Here is a 22,789-nt window from a genome sequence, read left to right on the forward strand (position 1 = left end):
ATTTAGTATCTCATGCATCTTATTCTCTCACTCTCTTTTACTCTTTTACTTGTTTCAGTCACTTGACTGCGGTCATGCTGGATCACTGCCTTTTAGTTGAGCAAATCGGCCCCAGGACTTATTCTTTGGAAGCTTAGTACTTATTCTATCGATCTCTTTTGCTGAACCGCTAAGTTACGGGGACGTAAACACACCACCATCGGTTGTCAAGCGATGCTGGGGGGACAAACACAGACACACATACATATATATATATATATATATATATATATATATACGATGGGCTTCTTTCAGTTTCCGTCTACCAAATCCACTTACAAGGCTTTTTTTGCCCGAGGCTATAGTAGAAGACACTTGCCCAAAGTGCTACACAGTGGGAATGAACCCGGAACCATGTGGTTCGTAAGCAAGCCACTTACCACACAGCCACTCCTACGCCACTGTAGAATGTTGGCAAACCTCATACTTTTTGCTTCTTCTTTTGCTCTGTAAACCTGTTAGCTGGTATAATTCTCTTCTGTCTCTAGTCTGTCCAAGCCTGTCTTTTTGCTTCTATAGCTCTGCCTGCCTTACTTTTCCATAGCCGTATCACAGTTTGCCGGGTCTTTGAACTTCCCTATCTTTTGTTCTCAGACTGGTTTCTTTCTCATTTTATCTCAAAGTCTGAACTCACTAATCACTGATCTATGTTGGGTTGTACATTCTTCACTTAGGAGAATTTGCATTTATAAGCATGTGTATCCTGCTTTCTGGTGAGAATGTAGTGAATCTGGCATGTATGGTCACCAGATTGATTGGGGATCAGGTGACTGGCTGGTTTACTGAAGTTAGTGTTACAGTTCAAGTGATTTGCATCACAGAGTTCCAGCAACCTTGTTCCTTCTTCATTTCTAGTACCAAAGCTGTAACCCCCATGTGTTCCTGGAATCCATCAGGGTGCAATCCAACATATCTATTGAAGTCACCAGCCACAATAATGAAATAGTCACTGTCATTTGTCATTGAGGTAATCTGTAACTAACCTTTATAAATATATATATCCATTTATCCATCCATCCAGACACAGTTCCTTTAAATCAGATACCTTACGTCCAAAAGGCAAGCTTACTCGGCCTTCCTTCTCGCCAACCGAAGTGCCATTACTGACGTCCAACAGTTGCTTTGAAAAGGTTCTGTCTGCATCATCAGTACTGATCTGCAGTCACATGTTGGTTGTGAGTCTCAGCTTTTGCACACTGCTCCATAGGTAGGAGGACTTTATGCTGGCATTTACCTCATCAGCTCTTGTCGCCTTTGGAACCACGGGAAGGGTTTGTCTAAAGTCTGCTGCAAGCAAGACTGTGGCATCTCCCATCAGCATGGTGATATGTTTCAGATCCTGAAGGGCCATGTCAAGAGCTCCAAAGGAAACCTTATGGCTCACTGTCACCTCATCCCAGATGATCAACCTGCATTCACCCAGGAGTTTGCCTTTTATAGAACCACGACTGATGTTGCTGTTTGCCTTCTCCTTCTTGGACAGGTCCAAAGGGAGTTTGAAACAGGAATGAGCTGTGCAACTACCACTTAGCAGAGTTGCAGCTATTCCACTTGATGCCACTGCTTTGGTAATATGTTTCATTTGGCGCAATTTAGCCAGAAGAAAATTGATGACAAATGTCTTGCCAGTTCCACCTGGAGCATCCAGAAAGAAAAGACCTCCTCTTTCACTTTCAGTGCTTGAAATAATGGTTTTATAAACACCCAGTTGGCCCTCCATCAGTTTGTCTTTTTAGTAGAAAGTGGGTTATACATCTTTAGATTGTATACCTGACTTTCTACTATAAAATTAAAGAAATAGACGGAACGCTGAACTCCAGACTAAACAACTTAAACAACATTTATTTAGGTGGTAAACATACATATCTTTAGTTATACATCTTTAGAGGTGAGAATAATGAGCTGTCGAGTATAAGACCGAAAGATGTAGAGACAGCTTTAAACACACGTCCATGCTCAATCGCTGGCCAGCTAGAAAGAGAATGAATTGAGCGGGAAATGCTTGCTTGTTTAATTCTATGCATGCGTAAGACTACGCATGCGCAGGCGTTACTACATCTTCATTATCAGCTATATACGCTGTCATTTCCTCGATGTCATAGCTGATTTCTCACAGGTACTCAATTGTGAAATTGTTTGGTGCCTGCTCTGGTTGTGGCAGATCGAATGTGGCAATGTCTTGACCTCACATAGCTTGCACTTGGATTTCCAGGTCAAGTAACACCTCATTGTAAATGGCGTTATTGAACGTGGCAATTTCCACCGAGGTTTGCCTTTGAATCCTTTGTAGAATGTCCTCTGCCATGCTTGTTTGGTGGGTCGCCCAAAGCTTGAGAGGTTCAGCCAAGCCACATGTCATCAACATGATAGAAAATAGCTGACACAGTTGACTTGGTGCTCTGCTGGCTGCTGCCTCCTTCAGTGTCTAGTCCCAGTTGTCCATGTTTGGTGCAGGCTTCTCTGTAGGTTGTGCAGACTTTCCCATTATGTCTTCAAAGGTCTGAAAATGTGCAGCAGTAGATGCTGAAAGAAGCACTCCTGCTGATTAGGGTGCACAGTGTACACCGGCCTGATGGCCTCACTTATGAAGACAACATTTTCTTCCCAGCCCTCAATGCATGCTCCTTGCTTGCATCTGTTCCATGTATTGTGTGCTCAGGTATAGTACACGGGAATCTCAACATACAACAATGTTCAGGCAAACAGATCACATTGGCATAATTTGAAGAAAGTGGATTCAGAACTACATTTCGAACATTGTCTTGTGTTAAATATACACACTTGCCATTTTCAAGATGTACAGATAGATTCACCACTGTTGGATGCTGCTCGTGGATTTCAAAGCCCTCTTTAGAGGAAATATACCTGCCCAACTTATTTTGCTGAATTTCATCTGCTTGCCTGCCCTCCTGTTCAAGTCCCCAAACTGCCATATCTGAGCCCTTATTGATGTATTTACAAACATATTTAAAACTTTTTATTGAGTTGCATGACTCAGCATTAACATGGGCCTCCAATGTTTTAGACAACAATGGGTTGTAGGGCATGATCCATCTGTTGTCAATTTCCATCTCTTTGAGCTTGGTAGTGTTTAGGGTGATCTATGGAAAATGAATGGGTTATTTCCCTCGGCTGTTAAAAGAAAATATATTGGTTATATATGTGGACCTCTTCTAGTGGCCCTAGCCATCCAATTATAGATTTTTATTAAACTTCAGTAAGCCTAGTAACAAACTAGATGTTACTTTAACATGTTTGCAAAGCTTCACAAAAATTCGTTAACAGGTATAGATGGAAACTTGACACAAACAGACAACTTGTGTTTATATATGTATATATACATATACATACATATATATATATATATATATATATATATATATATATATATATATATATATATATATATATATGTAAGGCACCAATGCTGTAACCTCCATGCACTCATGCACCTCCTGGAATCCAACAGGGTGCTGCCCAATGTGATGGTTTCAGTTACTGGCCACAATAATGATGTCACTATCATTTGTTTTAAGATAGTTTACTTAAAAGCAATGTCACATTTTACATTATATAATTGTGTTAACTGTTTACAAATTTTTTTATGATTTCAAATTTACAAAGATAAATATTGGTTAAAATGAAATTTTATCTGATAATTTTAATACTATGAAATAATATTTCTGATATTTTTTAGTGCTGACACTCCTAATTCTGCAACTGACGACCGACTGCTGGCATGTAGTAGCAGCAGTTATAACATTCGCTTACATGCCAGACACAATATGGCTACACTGCAACAAATTGATGGTGATAAAGACAAATTTTTTATTTATTTATTTTTATTAATTTGTTTTATAACATATATTGTGAACAGCAATGTTCTTCATTACAAGTTTCTAACTGGCTAATCATATGTTTACTATTTACAATTGTGAAAATGGTAAGGAAGCATCTGTTCCACTTGGGTGGAACAAATACCATAAAGCATTTGTTCAAAAGCACTTCTGTATTGTTTTTTTTTTTTTGCTACTGATATACATGACTGAAATATATGAACATACATTTGTATGTTTTATGCCCATTTTTCCAAGCTAGCATGGGTTAGGCTAGGCCTGACCGACTCGAATTACACTGCGGGCCACTTTAATCACAAAAAGTTTTTTGAGGGCCGCTTGTATACTGACAGAATTGAAAGCATTTTGCTTTCTCATGCTATTATTACAAAGATGAATGAATGATCATTGATTCAACATGATATATTACCATTGCAAAAATAGTAGTATCTTTCTTTTTTACTTTTCATTACAATCTTTAATTTTTGATGACATTTTAAAAATATTTGTTTAAATAAACCCATTTCAAGAAAGTATCATGCGGACCACAAGATGAAAGTCTGCAGGTTAGACAAATATGGTACTGAGGCATTGATTTACAGCTGAATGCCTTTTCTGACACTAACCCTTAGTGGTTTTCCAAGAGATCTCTTATTCCACATTGCTTCAAAAGTCTTGATGCAAATGGACAAGTTATAGGCAGAAGAACTAACAATAGCTATATTTGAATAAATGAGCTCTCACGTAAACACATACACATGTGCACATACATACATATACATGTACTCACACACACACCACTTGTCCAAGGTGTTGCACAAGGGGACAGAATCTGAAACAATGTGATTAGGAAGTAAACTTGTCAACCACACAGCCATGCCTGTGCATGTGTGGCTGTATAGTAAGAAATTTGTTTTCTAACCACTTTGTTTCAGGTTCAGTTCCACTGTGTGGCACTTAGGGCAAGTGTCTTTTTCTATAGTACCAGCTGACCAAAGCTTTGTGAGTGTATTTGGTAGACAGAAACTGAAAGAAGCTGGTATGTGTGTGTGTGTCACCACCATGTGACTACTGGTATTGCATTGTTTATGCTCTTGTAACCAAGCAGTTCTACAAAAGAGAACAGTAGAATAGGTACCAGGCTTAAAAGATAAAGTACTGGGGTGGAATTCATTCAACTAAAATCCTTCAAGGCAATGCCTCAGTATGGTTGCTGTCCTGTCAAATGACTGAAAAAAGTAAAAGGTAAAAGACAGAAGACACACATATACATATGCATACACAGTAGATTTCTCTTAGCTCCCCTCTACTAAGTTTCACTCACAAGGAATCAATCAACTGGAGATATGATAGCAGACACTTATCCAAGTGAATGTTCAGCATGATTGATCACAAAACCATGTGGTTACAGAGTAAACTTCTTAATCACACAAAAATGTCGATATCTTGGGTGTAATAAGCATGATTAATCGATTAATATACAAAAACAACCAGAAAATTATGCAATAAGAATTATTTATTGTTTGTAATTATCTATTATCTATAAGTAATTATCTGTATATAATTATCTACTTCTAATTGTCTGTATGTAATTATGTGTTATCTAAATTAATCCAGATGCATTAATGAATTGAATATGTATGTTGAATGACAATCAAAATACAACCTTTATTGTCATTTATTGTTTTTACTTTTTCAATTTTGTGATTTTCACTGTATTTTAGCACACAACAATGTTATATCAGGGATAAAATTTGCCCACAATGACACACATCTATTATTTTCTTCATCTTGGGATGGGACGATCAGGTAAACTCAACATTTGCTTTTATAATTAAAGAAATTGACATTTATGCATGCTATTAGTAAATAGATTTGTAGACAGTAAGTTTTTCTTGTAGGCTTCCAAGTCTTTGTACATAGTTTTATTTTGTCTATAATATTCTCATCATACTTTTGTTTTCTCTCTCTCTCTCTCTCTCTGCCCCACTCCTCAGATAGTTGTTTTATATAAGTTAGCCAGGAGATGAGGGACTGTGCCCATCACCATCCCAGATTGGTAAGAACAACAACATTGTGTGACTGATGTCTGATCTCAGTGTTTGCAGGAAAAAATGTGGAAAGACAAGGAACTTGTACAAGTACACCATGTTGCTTTGGTGCAAAGCTTTTGAATAGTATAAATCAGCTTTTGCTCTGTGTTAAATTTCTTTATGGTGGTCCACAAAACATCATTGCAGATTCTATCTAATATCCTCCTGAAGTCTATGAAAACATATGAATTCTCTCTGTTGTCAAAAGTATTTCTTGCAGATGGTGTGGAGGTTCAAAATCCCTTCAGTACTGCTTTTATTTTTATGTAAGCCAACTTGCTCCTTGACTGTAATATCTTCTGTCTCCAATCTCAGTATTTTCAATATGATGCTGAGCATTATGTTGCTTGCTTGATTGATCTTGCTGACAGTTCAGTTATTCTGGCATAAATGGAGATTGCCTTTTATGGGAAGCACTATGATTATAGACTGAATCCAGAGTGTCAGCCATTCACCAGTCTGCCAAATTCACATCCTGGCAGTAGACTTTGTTTCTTTTTTTCTCCCTCAAGTTGGTGATTATAATGTATGATAACATTAAACATTTACTATAATGTATAGCAATATTTACATTAACAGTGTTAGACTCTAATACATAAATGTAAATCTAGTACTTAATATCAAGCACTAATGACCACTTTTTTTCCAGGTGTTGGGACATACGGACAGATTTCAAAAAACCTGCTCAAGAATTCACTGGTAATTTATAACTTTATTATTTATCATTGACTGGGGCTGATGGAGATATTGAAGATAGTGGGACGTCAAACTTACTCTTCTTCAACAAGTATACTTCTTGTACATTTACTTAGTGTTCTCTCAATACCGTGCTTGGCAAGTACTGTGGGCACTATAATTCACTGATGAAGTCTTTTAAGGCTCGAACAGGTTCAAAGTTGACTCCCATGCTTTCCAAAAGACTCAGAATGATATTAGACCATGACTTAGTATTGTTGGTTTCTCTTTGCATCTTTCTAGTTAGCTATTTGATATTTCAAACATTGTATTTGTTCACATCTTCCTATTGTTATGTTATACTTGCTATCCTATTATTCTCAATTCTCTTTCAGCTGGGGTTGGCTTAATTTTTCTTTTATCTCTTTGGGGTTGATAAAGTAAATACCAGTATCCAGTAATCAATTCTGTGTATCTACAGTTGGTAGTACTAAGAGTATTAACTTAATTACTAATCAGTGTATGATGTCATTAAATTGAGGCTCAGTGTAGAAACTTTGATGGTGCTATTATTTATTTTCTCATTCAACTTGAATTTCATTTCAATGTTCAGGAATTGATAGCCTAATTACCTGTCTTATGTCAGTTTGATTTTTAGATTAACTGTTTCTATAACTGTATAATTGTAGATTAACAGCGTAAACTAGGGATTAACAGTTTGAATTGCAGAATGACTAATTAACATCTTGAACTGTGGATTAACTGTTTATGTAACAATTTGAACTGTGGATTAACAGTTTAATAACCAGTGTAAACTGTTTACTAGTGTGTGAATTATCTGATCAAATATGTACTATCTTTCAATTTTATTCATTGTACTATATCTTAGAATAATATTATAGCTATTTATTTTTGTATTAAACTAATTACATTATGATAGAATTGTTGTAGCCATTCACTGTGATACAATGTATCTGAGATCAGGTGCAGCTTTTTCATATCTCCATCAGTTAACATAACATGAATGTATGTGTTTTTAATGGCTACAATGTCTCTAATACGTTGTAATTTTATTACTATTGCTACCATAATTACCTGTGCCATAGGCTTTTGGAATTTTAATTTGATACAAATTTAATTTTCAGGTTGTGATAAATGTCTTTTATGTTTGGATATCAATAGCTCTGATTCCAAGATAGCAGCTGGAACAGAATCAGTTGAGAAAGAAGTTGAGTTAAAAATTTGGTAAGCTATCTTCATGGATATGATCTTTCTTGTGAATTTATCAAGTGATAATTAAAGAAATTCATGGGCAAATTAAAAACTTAAGTGCTTCCAGTTAGTTTATAAATTCAGTGCTATTTAGTTTGTTTTTTTTCTCAGTTACATGGCTTTTAGTTAGAATCCTGTTCATCAGCAGCTCACTGTTAATAGGATTTACAGTTAGAATCCTGTTCACCAGCAGCACACTGTTAATAGGTTTTACAGTTAGAATTCTGTTCACCACTGGCACTCTGTTAATGGATTTTACAGTTAGAATCCTGTTCACCAGCAGCAGCAGTAGCAGCTTTCTAACAGACATTAAAATATAAATTAAATTCTAGTTTTCTCCATTGTCAAAACAATCTATTCTCTACTCCAAACTGAATGGTTAACATAAAAAGGAGATCCTTAAGTGAGCGACTAAAAAAAGCTTTCTGCCTATACTATCTGAAAAATATGGATGTTGAAATGAAAATAATTAAAGTATCGGACTATAGATAACTAAATTACAACAGGTATATAGTCCATTTTTTTGTATTATAGTGCATTGTTGTACCATTCAAAACTTTTTATTCTTTGCAAACAATACACAATGCTTCAAGCAAACTACAATTCTCTCCTAATGTAACATAGTTTCAGGTTCAGTCCTGCTGCCTTGCCCCTTGGAAAATTATAGCCCTGGGTTTCCCAGTGCTTTGTGAGCAAATTTGGTTGATGAAAACTGTGTGGGAGCCCATTGTATGTGTGTATGTATATATATATATATATATATATATATATATATATATATATATATATATATATATATATATATATATATATATATATATATATATAGGTGCAGGCATGGCTGTGTGGTAAGAAGTTTGTTTCCCAACCATATGGTTCCAGGTTCAGTCCCACTGCATGGCACCTCGGGCGAGTGTTTTCTACTATAGCCTTGGGCCGATCAAAATCTTCTGAGTGGATTTGGTAGACAGAAACTGAAAGAAGCCTGGTTCATTACCATTATCATCATCATTTGATATCCGTTGTCCATGCTGGCATGGGTTGGACGGTTTGACTGGGCTGGCACGCTGCAAGGCTACGCCAGGCTCCAGTCTGTTGTGTATATATATATATATGTGTGTGTGTGTCTTTCTTTGTCTCCCCACCATCACTTGGCAACTGATGTTGGTGTGTTTATGTTCCTGTAACTTAGCAGTTTGGCAAAAAAAAACCAATAGAATAAGTACTAGGTTTGCAAAGAATATGTCCTGGGGTCAATTTCTTCAACTGCTAGCATGGAAGGTGGCCGTTAAATGATGATGATGATGATGATGAAAACCCTTAAAGTGGTGCTCCAGCATGCCCACAGTCTAATGACTGAAACAATTAAAAAAAAAATTTTTTTTAATATATATATATATATATATATATATATATATGGAATGAAAGGAAAAGAGTGAAGAGAGGCTATGCATAGGATGGGAGAGGCAGCAGAAAGAGCCTCTTGCTGGTTATGGTGCAAGAGAAAGGAGTTAAGCTGGAAGGAAGAGATGATGAGCAATGATTTGGTCTCCTCTGCTGACCCACCAATGGGATGGTTAAAACACCTAATGATCCTTGATATGTCTGATGTCATCAGTTTCTTCTGGTCAAAGCTCCATTCACTTCGGTGAGTGAAACAGAAGTACCTTTTTCTAGATGTTTTCAACAACATATCATCATCATCTTCATCATTTAGATTCTGCTTTCCATGCTGGCATGGGTTAGACGATTTGACTGAAACTGGTAAGCAGGAAAGCTGCACCACGTTCCAATCTTACTTGACATGGTTTCTATGGCTGGATGCCTTTCCTAACGCCAACCATTCCAAGAGTGTAATGAGTGCTTTATAAGTGCCACTGGCACAGGTGCCAGTTACATGGCACTGGCATCAGCCACAACTATGATTTCACTTGGCTTGACGAGTTTTCTCAAGCACAGCATATTGCCAAAGGTCTCAGTAACATATACATGTATTTATGTGTGTGTGTCTGTGTTTGTCCCCCCACTGCTTGATAACTGGTGTTGGTTTGTTTACATCTCTAATCTAGTGGTTTGCCAAAAGAGATTGATACAATAAGGACCAATCTTGAAAAAATAAGTACTGGGCTAGATTTATTCAACTAAATCCTTCAGGGTAGTGCCCCAGCATGGCTGTAGTCCAGTGACTGAAATAAGTGAAATGGTAAAAAATAATATTGTTCTTTTAAATCTCTTCAATATCTTTTACTTCTAACTAAATATGGAGGTTGTTGTGTAATATTTTTATGTTGCTATTTCCTTGGTTTGTTTGAGATACCAGGCTGAGCATGTGTAGTACATTATCTATCTTTTACTTGTCTCAGTCATTGGACTGCAGCCATGCTGGGGTCCTGCATTAAAAGTTTTTAGTTGAACAAATAAACCCACTTCTTACTTTTTAAAAATCTGGTACTTATTCTATGAATCTCTTATGCTGAACCACTCACTTCAGGGATGTAAACAAACCTACACCAATTGTCAAGTGGTGAGGCAGGGGAAATAAACAAACACAAAGACGCACATACATTTGATGGGCTTCTACATGGTTTCTGTCTACCAAATTCACATGCTAGGCATTAGTCAGCATGGTACCATAGTAAAGACACTTGTCCAAGGTGCTGTGCAGTGGGACTGATCCTGAAACCATGCAGTTTCAAAGTGAGCTTCTTAATCACAGAGCCATGCCGCCTGCATTTACATTTCATCACATCTGCTTCTGAAACACACAAATCTTCAGTAAAGTTGAGAAAGTTTTTAAGGGGATTTAGAGGTTTTGACAGTGTACCTTCAACTGCTCCACAATTCAATGTAAACATTTTGTATATTTTCCAGGGATAGAAGGAAAAATGTATTACTCACAGATTTCACAGATTCTCACATGGACGACATAACACAGGTTTGTAATGATCAATTTTTCTCATCTTTTCACATTATCTTTACATTTCTTTACTTGTTACTTGAAGACTTTATTTTACTATATATCAGGTACTTTTTGAACAAAGCACTGTTGGTTATATTTTACCAGCAGGTCAATCACTGGTTGTTTCTAAGGGTTTATTTAACACCTAATCACTAGTTATTTTTTAATGGTTTATTTAACAGCTAATCACAGGGGTTTTTTTTTGCAATGTTGAACCACTCTATTACTGTTACTCTGCTTTGAACTTGATAATGTGGGAAAGATTCTTTTTTAAGAAACGAGTGAAAATGTTCTTATTTAATGAACTTCTGTTATATTAGGTCATCCCATAAATAATGCAGTTTTTTTATACTTCTTTTATTTTTCAAAATTAAGATAAACAAAGTTCTTTTTTTAATCTAAAGATCCCCCTTTGTTAGCGTTTGGTTTGAGTTTAAAAGTTCAAAGTGGATTAAACTTTTCATATCCCACCAAACAGATAACAATACCTTACATGAGTGAAGGCCTTTAGCCTGGGGTGCGGGTGTTTCTCTTTTCCCAACCCACTGTCTTCGGTTCTTGGCATTTTTATTGAGAACCCATTTCTCATCACCAGTCACTATTCAGTCCAAAAAAGGTTCATTCTTGAGATGTGACTGCAAAGAAGACTACACATTCACTCTCTGTACACGATTAGACTCAAAAAGTTCGTGCGGAACCCATTGACCCAATTTGCTGACTTTTCCAATGGCATGCAGGTGTTGATGAATAGTTGAATGACCAAATCTAAGTTTCTCTGCTAGTTCCTCAATAGTTACGCTGGGATTTTGTTCCACCAGGGTTTGCAGGACATCCTTGTCAGGCTCTACAGATGTTCCAGGACGAGGCTCATCTTCTAGGCTGCAGTTTCTGATTCAGAATTTCTGGAACCACCATTGACACTGGTTTAACGCTTATTGTACAATCCCCATATACTGCATTAATATTCCTCACACTTTCCGTTGTGTTGTTTCCTTTATTGAACTCATAAAGCAAAATATGCTGAATATGCTCCTTTGTCACTTCCATTATATCTTTGAAAAAATAACTGTTGAAATTGAACTGCACTCTTCAGATCTTGCACTAAGAATAAGTACAAGGTAAAATTACTACCTGCTTTTGCAAGTTGATGCAGGTAGTTTATCCTGTCCACCTCCAATTGAAATTGCAATTGAAAAAAACCACATTATTTATAGGATAACCCAATATTTATAAAAATTCTGATGTCTACAATATTTCTTATTCTAAATTAAATTGTCAATATTGTCACCTTTTAGGTATCATTTCATCCAACCAATGAAAATCTATTGGCAAGTGGCTCTACAGATGGCTTGGTTTGCAAATTTGACTTAGCAGAAGATACAGAGGAGAATTCCCTACTATTAACTATGAATTCACTTTCTTCTGTGGTATGTAATGATATTAATATTTGCAATAATACATGATATATTCCTTAGAAACCATGTTAGATTTTTTTAACAAGTGAATACTCATTGTAAGTGATGCAATGTGTATTTAAAAGGAAATGTTCCTTGCCTGCTTCTCTGTATTTTGTTAATGTCCACCTGACACTTGTAGCACTTAATGCACGTTCTATTGCTGTATGTATATGTGTCATTATATATATTTATATATTTATATGTATTATTGCATACTCTGACTACCTCAATTACCTTATCTACCCACTTTTCTGCTAAGATTATGCCCACATCATCCACTCCATCACTTCTGCCTACCCAAAAGAATTTGAACCTCTGTTTCTTCCCAGTGAGGAATCTAGCAAAGGCTTCTTTCTGTCTCACTTCTTGCACACCACACACATCAACATGGCGATGCTCCATCATTTCGATAATTTCACCAGATCTTCCCTTCATTGTGCCAACGTCGATGTTTGAAGGAGACAATAGGAAGGTAGTTGTGGCATTTTGTCCATGTTTGAAAAGATCTGTGCAAATGTTGGCTACTTAGTGTTGAACCTTGGTACATCCTGTATTTGATTCAAGGAAGTATAATCTCCTCCCTCCCATACAGCATCCAGATTAAGGGCCAGAAGTCTTGTGATGGATACCTCTGATAGGATATTATGGAAGAGCTGCCTGAGGACTCTACCTCATGACTCTCTTAGGAACATGGTGGATAACATAGCTGGCTGGATATATATATATATATATATATATATATATATATATATATATATATATATATATATATATATATATATATATATATATATATATATATATATGTATATATATAGAACAAGAAATAATATTTGTCTCTTTATATAGAAACAAAAGGGTTTATAGGACTGCAAAAGAAGTGCTCAAATATAAATGAGACAAAGATAAAAATAAAGAAGCATTGGTTATAGAACAAACATTAAATTTGGGTCAACGACTTTATATACAACATCACCCCTCAAACATTTAATCACATATAAAAATCACCATGGTTCCCAAACATAAAAAATAATACATATACATAAAATCACAGAAGGTAAAAGTATATAATCAAATAAAATACAAATAGGACGGCCCATCAAAAAGTTAAATATAAATGGCTAAGAATTCAAAAACTACCAAAAAACCTAATAGTTAAATATAAAATGAGTAAAGGTAAAAATAAAATAAAATAAATGTCCACTGACTAAAAAAGTTTTATGAGACGATTAAAATATTAAAAAAAATTTTTTTTTAATATTTAAAAAATATTTAAAAAAAAAGTCTTTTACTTCCCTCATACAAGTACGTCCAAAGTTTATAAGTAAACAGACTTCCACAGGTCAAATTCACATACATCTTGAAAAAAGTCTTTTATTCCCCTCACACAAGTATGTCCAAAAGTTCATAATAAGCAGACTTCACAGATCAAATTAGTAATGCTAAACAATTTATAACATCTACTTTCATTTCTATATACTTTCAAAAAGGTGGGCGAAAGCCTATGGTTGCAAAAAGGGATTACCTCAGTAAATCTATTCAAAGTGTTCAGAAAAAGTTCTTTTTAGAAAAATTTGGACCGGTCAGCTGATGGGTTTTTCTTTTAAATTATATAAGCTTTTCATAAAAAAATTTTGATCTCTGCGTGTTTCCTGTTTATCCTGATGAAGGGGTCATTGCTGTGATGCACTTTAGGGTAAATAAACTGCGGTAGTGAGCTCCCAAAATGGTCATAGCTATATGTGAATGTTGAATTTGACCTGTGAAGTCTGCCTAATAAGAACTTTTGGACGTACTTGTGTGAGGGGAGTAAAAGACCTTTTTCAAGATGTATGTGAATTTGACCTGTGGAAGTCTGTTTACTTATGAACTTTGGACATACTTGTATGAAGGAAGTAAAAAACTTTTCAAATATTTAAAAAGAAATTTTTTAAATATTTTAATCGTCTGATAAAACTTTTTTAGTCGGTGGACATTTATTTTAGAGAGAGAGAGATTTGTTCGTTTTGATGTCTATTTTTCTATGCTAACATATGTTAGATGGTGAGCTGTATGAGGCAGGATTTGTATGACCTTATTTCTTTTTGGTAGAGCCGCATGGAAGAGATGTAATCTCTGTTACATAAGGAAGAAACTGCTGCTGGCAGCCGTCCATGCGTGCAGTCGATATTGTGATGCTGCCAGCCTGGAGGCTGTTGCTGGGCCGACACCACAAACTCAGTAGCTCACCTTCCTCTGCTCTCTTGTTCCTGTTCGCGCCGACCCAAACACACACCTTCCTCTAATTCCATGGACCTCTCTGACTGCTGTTGCTGACCAGACTGGACTGTGACAACGACTGCAGTTGGCGGAGGCCACCCAGCGAAAACATCGCAGCCTGCATGCACTCATCGTTGGCAGATGGTTTGCCTTCCTTTGCACTCTCCTGCTTATCCTGCTCTGTGCTAACCCAGCCTTGCTCTCTCTCCGGTGCAACTTCCTTCCATGCATGTCTCCGCCACCTTCTGGGTGCAGTGTCGTTGAGCATGCCCATGCCCATGCCCAACTGCGTGGACGCCACTGACGCAATTGCAAGCCGGACCTTGATGGTGTGGTTGATACTGCAATGCAGTCCTTCTGGTAAATTGCTGGAAGCCGGCAGCAGAATTGCCATACTCTAGTTGACCATCGCACCCCAAGTGGGTCCGGACTACTGTAAGGGGTATGAGCTGGTCGGCCAAGTTACTGCTCTTGGTTGCACTGCAGCGCCATGGACTCTGCCTGGTGGATGCTGCCACCTGCATGCGCCATCGTTGTCCTTCCTTCCACAGCGATTTCCGGCTCCCTTGTCTACACATTGTCGGTGACCAGCGTGGTGTTGTCCTGCAGGTCCGTCTGTGTAGATGTGGCCGCCAGCCTGTTGGTTGTCACTGAGCAGGTCGCAATGGTTTGGTTGATACCACTGGTCAGCCAGGTCTGCTCTCCGCAGCGCTGCCATGTCATCACCTGCACTTGATTGATGGCTCCTTGCCTTCCTCCGCACTCTTGTGCTTATTCCCATCTCGTCCTGCTCTGCGCTTGCCTGACCGTGCTCCATCTCCGGTGCTGTGTTGTTGAGCCTGCTCGTCCACGCGGACGCGACCATGGCAGATGCTGGCAGCTACAAAGGTAACGTGGTCCTTACCTGTTTTTCAAGTAAGGGGTTTTTCATTCTAGAGAATTTCAAAAGCACAGACCTTGTCAGCAGTTTGCAGTCCAGCTACAAACAGTGACGTCACTGTTAGTAGCTCAACACTGATTGTGAACATTTTCATAGACACGCATTCATGTGTGTGTGTGTATTCTTGTGCTAATTAGAAGAACTTTGTAAATGAAATCTGTCAATAGTCTTTAACTGGAGTCACTTCTCTATTAATATTATCACCACTTATAATACTACACTCATTGATATTTTTGATCTCATTTCTGTTGACGCCACCAAAAAACAGTAAATCAACAAGGGACACTCTATATGGTCACCTGGCTTGTAAGAAACAGCAGCTAAATATTCCTAAATCACATCTTACTGTTTTGTTGAATAATGGAAATATGGAGATATTATGTTTGCAAAAGAAAAAAGGGAAGGAAGAGTATTCATTACTGGAACACCTTTAAATCTTTGTCTGCTTATTCAGTGCTGATCTTGTTCTAAACGACAACTTGGTTACAAAGTTAGGAATGATCAATCTAATTTCAATGATGTACTATTAAAACTTTTAAATCTAGCCAAAAATTAATGTTTTTTTTCTATTCATTTTCAGGCATTTGTTGGTTGGTGTTCTCCTAAGTATGACCAAGTATATTGTACAACTCATGTAGATACATTCCATGTATGGGATTCCACAGAGGTAAACATTGTAAATCCTCTATTCAGATTTACATTTTTCTGTCAAATAACTTCATCATCATCATCGTTTAACATCCGCTTTCCATGCTGGCATGGGTTGGATGGTTTGATTGAGGACTGGTGAGCCAGAAGGCTGCACCAGGCTCCAATCTGATTTGGCAGAGTTTCTACAGGTGGATGCTCTTCCTAATGCCAACCACTCCAAGAGTGTAGTGGGTGCTTTTATGTGCCATCGGCACGAGGGCCAGTCAGGCGGTACTGGCAACAACCATGCTCAAAAGGTGTTTTTTACGTGCCACCTGCATGGGTGCCAGTCTGACGGCACTGGCAATGACCATGCTCGAATGTTGTTTGTCACATGCCACCGGCACATGTGCCAGTAAGGTGACACTGGCAACGATCACGCTTGAATGGTGCTTTTTACATGCCACCGGCATGGAAGCTAGTCAGCAGCCCTGGCAACGGTCACACTCGGATGGTGCTTTCAATGTTCCACCGGCACGAGTGCCAACTAGGTGGTACTGTCAGCGATTTTGATTTATTATGTATTATACATTAAATTACTCTCCAATTAAATCTCTTGTTTTTTCTCTCTAAAACTGTTCCATTACATTTAATTTTTTGAGTTGAGTGGAGTTTCATAGGTAAAATCATTTTATATTGGACTCAGAGTGCTAGCATTCTACAATAACTTTGCTATTGACAGGACTCCTGTAAAGTGGAGAATTTGAGCTCAGATCACAGAGAGCTGGAACTTAAAATGCAAAGATATCCCAGGCATCTTGTCTGTTGCTGCCTTGGACTGGTACTTAATATATTGACTCAGAAAAGATGAAAGACAAAGTTGATATTGGCAGGATTGAGTTCAAATCTCAGTTAGCTGAAACAAACATAGTATTGAAGATTTACATTAACATAGTAACTGATGTCAGATATTAAAACACAGTATTGAAGACATTGATATATTAACTGGTGTCAAATATGAAAATATACAATATTGAATACTTGTAGTATTAAGGATATGTATTAAACCATATATGGAGACATTACCCATTTATATCGAGTATTAACTTTCATACCTCTCTCCCCTTCTCTTTCTCTCCTTTTCCATATATTTTTCTCTACCCTTCCTACAAAAGTCATAAAACAATAATTTGTTTTTGTCTTATCTATCCAATTTTGTAGGGCGATCTTTTATATCAAATGACAGATGTGAAAGAGAAACTGAAGGTAAGTACATTGTATTTTTATCTTCTTAAGTTTGATAAAACTGTTTACATCTGCTGATCTTTCTTGCTGAAGTAATTTATGTGACAATTAGTATTCACCATCTGTTGCATTTTATATATACAGAATATATACCCATCTCCACCAAATGTTATGACATTTGTTTAGATATTTAACAAACAAGAATTTATTTAATTATTGTCTTGCAAGTTACTTGATGACCTTACAAGTGTAAAAAAAAAAACCCTGTACACTCTGTAATGTTGCTGGTTTTAGGAAGGACATCAAGCCATAGAAACCATAATATAACAGATATTGAAGTTTGGTATAATCCTCTAGCTTGCCAGCTTCTGTCAAACCGTCCTATTCATGCCAGCATGAAAATAGGCATTAAATAATGATGGTGATAATGATTCCTATTTTTTTCAATTTAAGGACATGAACAGATGTAATTACAAACTGTTGTCATAGTTAATAAATTGACCTATTTAAATTTATTTAGGATAAAGAAATCTAGCTTTTAAACCAGCTATATCTGGCCAAATTTTAATATGGCCTCTCATATCACCCCTACAATATCATTGTAAAAATTAAGTTACCTCATCAAAATCTCAAAGCTACAAGATAATACATGATTAATTCAAAACAAAATGAATAAATAAGTATTACTTTTGACAGAATAATGTGAACACTAAAGGGTTAATATAATGTAATTTAACATTAAATATGAAGGTGCATGACTTAGTGGTTAGAGCATCAGGCTTGCAATCACAAGGTAGTGAGTTTGATTCTTGGACCGGGCTGTGTGTTTTGTTCTTGAGCAAGGTATTTTATTTCACATTGCTTCAAGTTCACTCATCTGTGAAAATGAGTTGTGATGACTCTGGTGCCAAGATGTATTGGTCTTTGCCTTTCCCTTGGAGAATATTAGTGGTGTGGAGAGGGGAGGCTGGTATGCATGGGCAACTGCTAGTCTTTCATAAACAACCTTACCTGGACTTGTGCCTTGGAGCAGAACTTTCTAGGTGCAATCCCATGATCAGTCATGCTTGAAGGGGGTCTTTACCCTAACATATAACATGAATATCATGTACACTATACAAGAGAAATTATGTGAAAATATCTGTTTTTGCATTGCAGGACAAAGTTGAATATATTGTTGATTATATAGGAAGTGAAAAAACTGACCACTGGATGGTTCTTGCTGGACAAAAAAAGTAAGGTCTATTATTTCATTTTTTCAAAATTTGTTTTTAAGTTATCTATGAGCTTTTCATTTGATTAATCCTTTTGATACTGTATTCTTGATGAAATACACTGCTTTTGTTTCAGTTCATTTCGAAAATACTAAAAAATTTAATAACTGGTGTTTTGGAACATGAAATTTAGATTAATTTAAAACAGGTATAGGTAACCTTTCTTGGAAAGCAGGCTACACGAGACATGGCTTATCATCATGTAGGTCTTGTTACTAAAAGAAATCAATGTAATTTTTTGTTAGGCACACCATTCAGAAAGTCTTGTGGGCTGAAGTTTGCATCATAGAGTAAGGGGTAGTTTCAGGTGGGTTGGTATCAAAAGAGTTAGTATTTATATTTTCATGTTGATATAGGCTGGTTGGATATTTTTTTTCTTTTTCTTTTTTTTTTTTTTTGTTTACTGAAGTAATCTATTGCTGGTAGTGCTGTGATCAGTTAGACCAGGCTGATTGAAACAAAATCATTTACCAACACGCTTCACCTCCTGGCCCACAAATGTATTTATTTCATTATTGCCCACAAACGGTTAAACATAGAGGGGACAAACAAGGACAGACAAAGTGATTAAGTTGATTACATTGACCCCCCCCCCCCCAGTGCGTAACTGGTACTTATTTAATTGACCCCGAAAGGATGAAAAGCAAAGTCAACCTCGGCTGAATTTGAACTCAGAACGTAGCAGCAGACGAAACACCGCTAAGCATTTCGCCTGGTGTGCTAACAATTCTGCCAGCTCGCTGCTCACAAATGTATTATCTCACCAGTTGAACACTGGGGTTGATGTAAGCGACACATCCCCTCCTCCAATATTGCTGCCCTTGTGGCAGAATTTGAAACCATTATTATTAAGGTGGTAAGCTGGCAGAATAGTTAGCATGCCGGGCAACATGCTTAGTGGCATTTTGTCTGTCTTTACATTCAGAGTTCAAATTCTGCCAAGATTGACGTTGCCTTTCATCCTTTCAGGGTCGATAAATTATGGACCAGTCGAGTACTGGGGTTGATGTAAATGACTTCCCTTAAAATACCTTGCTGGCCTTGTGCCAAAATTTGAAACCATTATTATTATTATTGTTGTTATTATTATCATTATCTGTTTTATTTTTGTTTAAACTAGTGGCAACCTGAGCATTTTAGAATTCTCAAAAGAGAAAGATGTAGAAATAATTAGTTCTCTGAATGGCGGTCACACTGGAATAGTTCGTTGTCTTCATTGGGATAAATTGGTGAGTTTTTTTCTATTTTTTTAGAAACTTTCTATTTTATTTACTTATTGTTTTGTATTAGTTTAAAAATTTGTGCAGCGTCAGAAATTATTTCTACATGAAACTCATGAATATTTTGAATGCTGGTTAGATCTGCAAATGCAGACAATTGTAGGAATTGTAACTGCTTGTGTCAGTTGTAGATATGTATGGATGAAATAACATTTATTTTTTGTTTTCTATTTTTATATATAAACAGAAGCCAAGGGTACATTGTAGTGGCACAGTGTTATGGTATATGCTGCACTAATATTTTACAGACTCGTTGCACCAATATCTTTACCTTTCTGCAAACATTGTTATTTAATTGTTTGAACCTACAGTAAGCTTTAGTGGGCTAGGTTTCTTTTAACTATACTCCTGGTAGATGCAAAATCAGGCAGCCATGTGGTTTTTCCTTTATGGGCTCACTAAGTAGGAGAAACATTGTAATTTTCAGCCATAAATCCAAACCATATTGCTACCCACTTTTATGTCTTCCAGGAATTAAATCAAACAACACCATGCCAGCTAATGATACTTGTGGGCTCAAAACGTTAATTCAATATCAGCTCATAATATATGTAGAATCACATTATTAAATCAATCTTTCTTTTTTTTTCATAATGGTAGGTTTGGGGATTAGGAGGAAATTTGGCTGCTATTTTTAGCAGATCGCACGACCATATAAAGGTTCCCTCAGCTGGGGAAAGCAAATTTAAAAAGGGTGACAATCCCAAGTACATAAAATAAATCCATTCTATAAAGATGAAGTTAACAATAGAATTGTCATTGTAATGGTAATTTGTCTTCACTCAAGACTGACACTCAACAAACATTGACTGTCATCTCACAACTTATATGTTAAACACAAAAGTAAAAATTAAGTTATTCCAAAATGTTATATTAGTCAGAAATAACTTTTACCATCAACATTAGTTTTAGAAATATGTTTATTTTGTAATGATACAACCAAGATTTTCTGGAATGCATTTTTTAAAATATTTTTTTTAACATTTCAATTTCAGACAAGCAGTTTAGTTACTGGAGGGGAAGATTCCATGGTTTGTTTATGGTCAACAGCTACAGCAGCAGAAAATAAAGAAGTGGTAACGTTTTTAAGTAATATAAATGTTTGTGCATGTGTGTGTGTGCGAGACCATTATTTTTATCTCTTTCAGCTCCACCACAGTTATGTCCTCCCTTTCTCTTATAATGTGAGCAGCCATTCAGTTCCTCTCCAGTAGGAAACCAATTCTGTTTTAGCCTCTTCTCTCATACTTTAATCTCTCATTTTTAGCCCCACTCAGTCAATGAGGCTCTTAGACTTGCAAGCTGCATGGTGATATCACTAATGTTGGCACCATGGAAAAGGGCACTTATACACTCTGTAAAGTGGTTGGTGTTAGGAAGAGTATCCAGCTGTAAAAACCATATCAATACTGACATTGTAGTGTGATGCAGTTGTTTTATGGATCTTGTCAAACCATCCAATCCATTGCAGCATGTAGGATGACAGTGATAGCCAATTGGCAGAGCTGGTAGGGCATTAGAGTGCTTTCTGGTATTTGTTCTGGTTGTTTGAGTTCAAACCTTCCTGAGGTTAATGCTTCATCCTTATGGAGATGAGTAAAAACAAAGTGTCTGTCCAGGTCAGTGGATTTGTGGAACCATGAGAGCATCAGATCATAAAACTTGTAGCATCTGTTCCAGCTTTCTGTGTTGTACACATTAACACCTGTGATAAGGTATGTCAGCATTACCCTTCCTTTGGACAGCAACAGTGGCACGAAGAGAGGAGACATGCCTCATGAACAACTGCTTGCCTTCCACAAAATAACCTTCTCCGGACCAGTACCTTGGAGAAGAACTTTTCAGGTACAGATTTTCAGAATGTTTATGACAGATAAAAAAAGGGCTGTTGATACAGTTTCATCATTGCTTATTTCCATGTTCCATGTTTGCATGGGTTGGATGGTTTTTGACAGGACCTGATGATCCAAGTACTGTATCATGCTCTAATATCTGTTTTGGCATGGTGTCTATGGTTAGATGCCCTTTATAACACCATCGACTTTACAGTGTGTATTGTGTGCTTTTTTTTTTTTCATCTCACCAATACTATTGAGGTCACCATGCAGCTCATGGAACCTCAGGTAGACATTAGAGCATGATGCAATCCTCCAACTCTTCAGATCCTGTTAAACCCTCTAATCCATGCCATCATGGAAGCTGGATGTTGAATGGTAATGAATAATGATGATGATGATATATGTACCCTGGTACAGAATAATTGGGTGAAGAAAATCTTCTCATGCTATTTAGTGTTCATTCATTAAAATCCCATATACCTCTTTGTTATCATTGAAAGATCTTACATAATAGTTAAACTAAGCTTTTGCTGATATTTAATAACACTGAAACATGTCCACAATTGTCACCGTATTACTAAAAAAACTCAGTCTCCATTTATTCTTTTATAATTAATTTAAATACTGAAGTTATCTCCCCTGACTACATCAGAATTAGTCATTTTAGGTATCACTTTCTTTTTCTCATCATCTTAGAAACTCAGAAACAGCTTGCTTGTGCAAGTACAATTAGTTGAAGACTTTGGGGCATTTCTCTCAATGGCTTTAAGTACCCCCACCTTCCAGGAGGTCCCCATCTACTGGATTGACTGACTAGTATTTGATCTTAGTCCATTTCAGGATCATCACCATGATCCAAATTGTAGAGTTGTTCAGGTCTGACTTGCCATGTAAGCAAACAGGTATCTGCCTCACACCCACACATCACATCTCCAACAAGGTTTCATCATCCCTTTTCAGCCATTCACTGTTCCTCACTATATCAAGTACAA

General features: G+C 36.7%; 1 protein-coding gene across 1 annotated transcript in view; it reads left to right on the forward strand.

Annotated features, from left to right (window-relative positions):
* The window catches only part of LOC106879335 (WD repeat-containing protein 89), a 32,752-nt gene that overhangs the window by 8,482 nt on the left and 1,481 nt on the right, over positions 1-22,789 (forward strand). Inside the window, exons 3-13 of the mRNA XM_014928844.3 lie at positions 3,737-3,849; positions 5,600-5,684; positions 6,618-6,667; positions 7,789-7,888; positions 10,787-10,850; positions 12,170-12,301; positions 16,111-16,197; positions 17,382-17,426; positions 18,564-18,640; positions 19,800-19,908; positions 20,955-21,035. Coding sequence (XP_014784330.1) covers positions 3,737-3,849; positions 5,600-5,684; positions 6,618-6,667; positions 7,789-7,888; positions 10,787-10,850; positions 12,170-12,301; positions 16,111-16,197; positions 17,382-17,426; positions 18,564-18,640; positions 19,800-19,908; positions 20,955-21,035 — 943 coding nt within the window. The remainder of the gene's footprint in view (positions 1-3,736; positions 3,850-5,599; positions 5,685-6,617; positions 6,668-7,788; positions 7,889-10,786; positions 10,851-12,169; positions 12,302-16,110; positions 16,198-17,381; positions 17,427-18,563; positions 18,641-19,799; positions 19,909-20,954; positions 21,036-22,789) is intronic.

This window comes from Octopus bimaculoides, chromosome 5 (genome assembly GCF_046866305.1).
Source record: "Octopus bimaculoides isolate indiv1 chromosome 5, ASM4686630v1, whole genome shotgun sequence".
Lineage (NCBI taxonomy): Eukaryota > Metazoa > Mollusca > Cephalopoda > Octopoda > Octopodidae > Octopus > Octopus bimaculoides.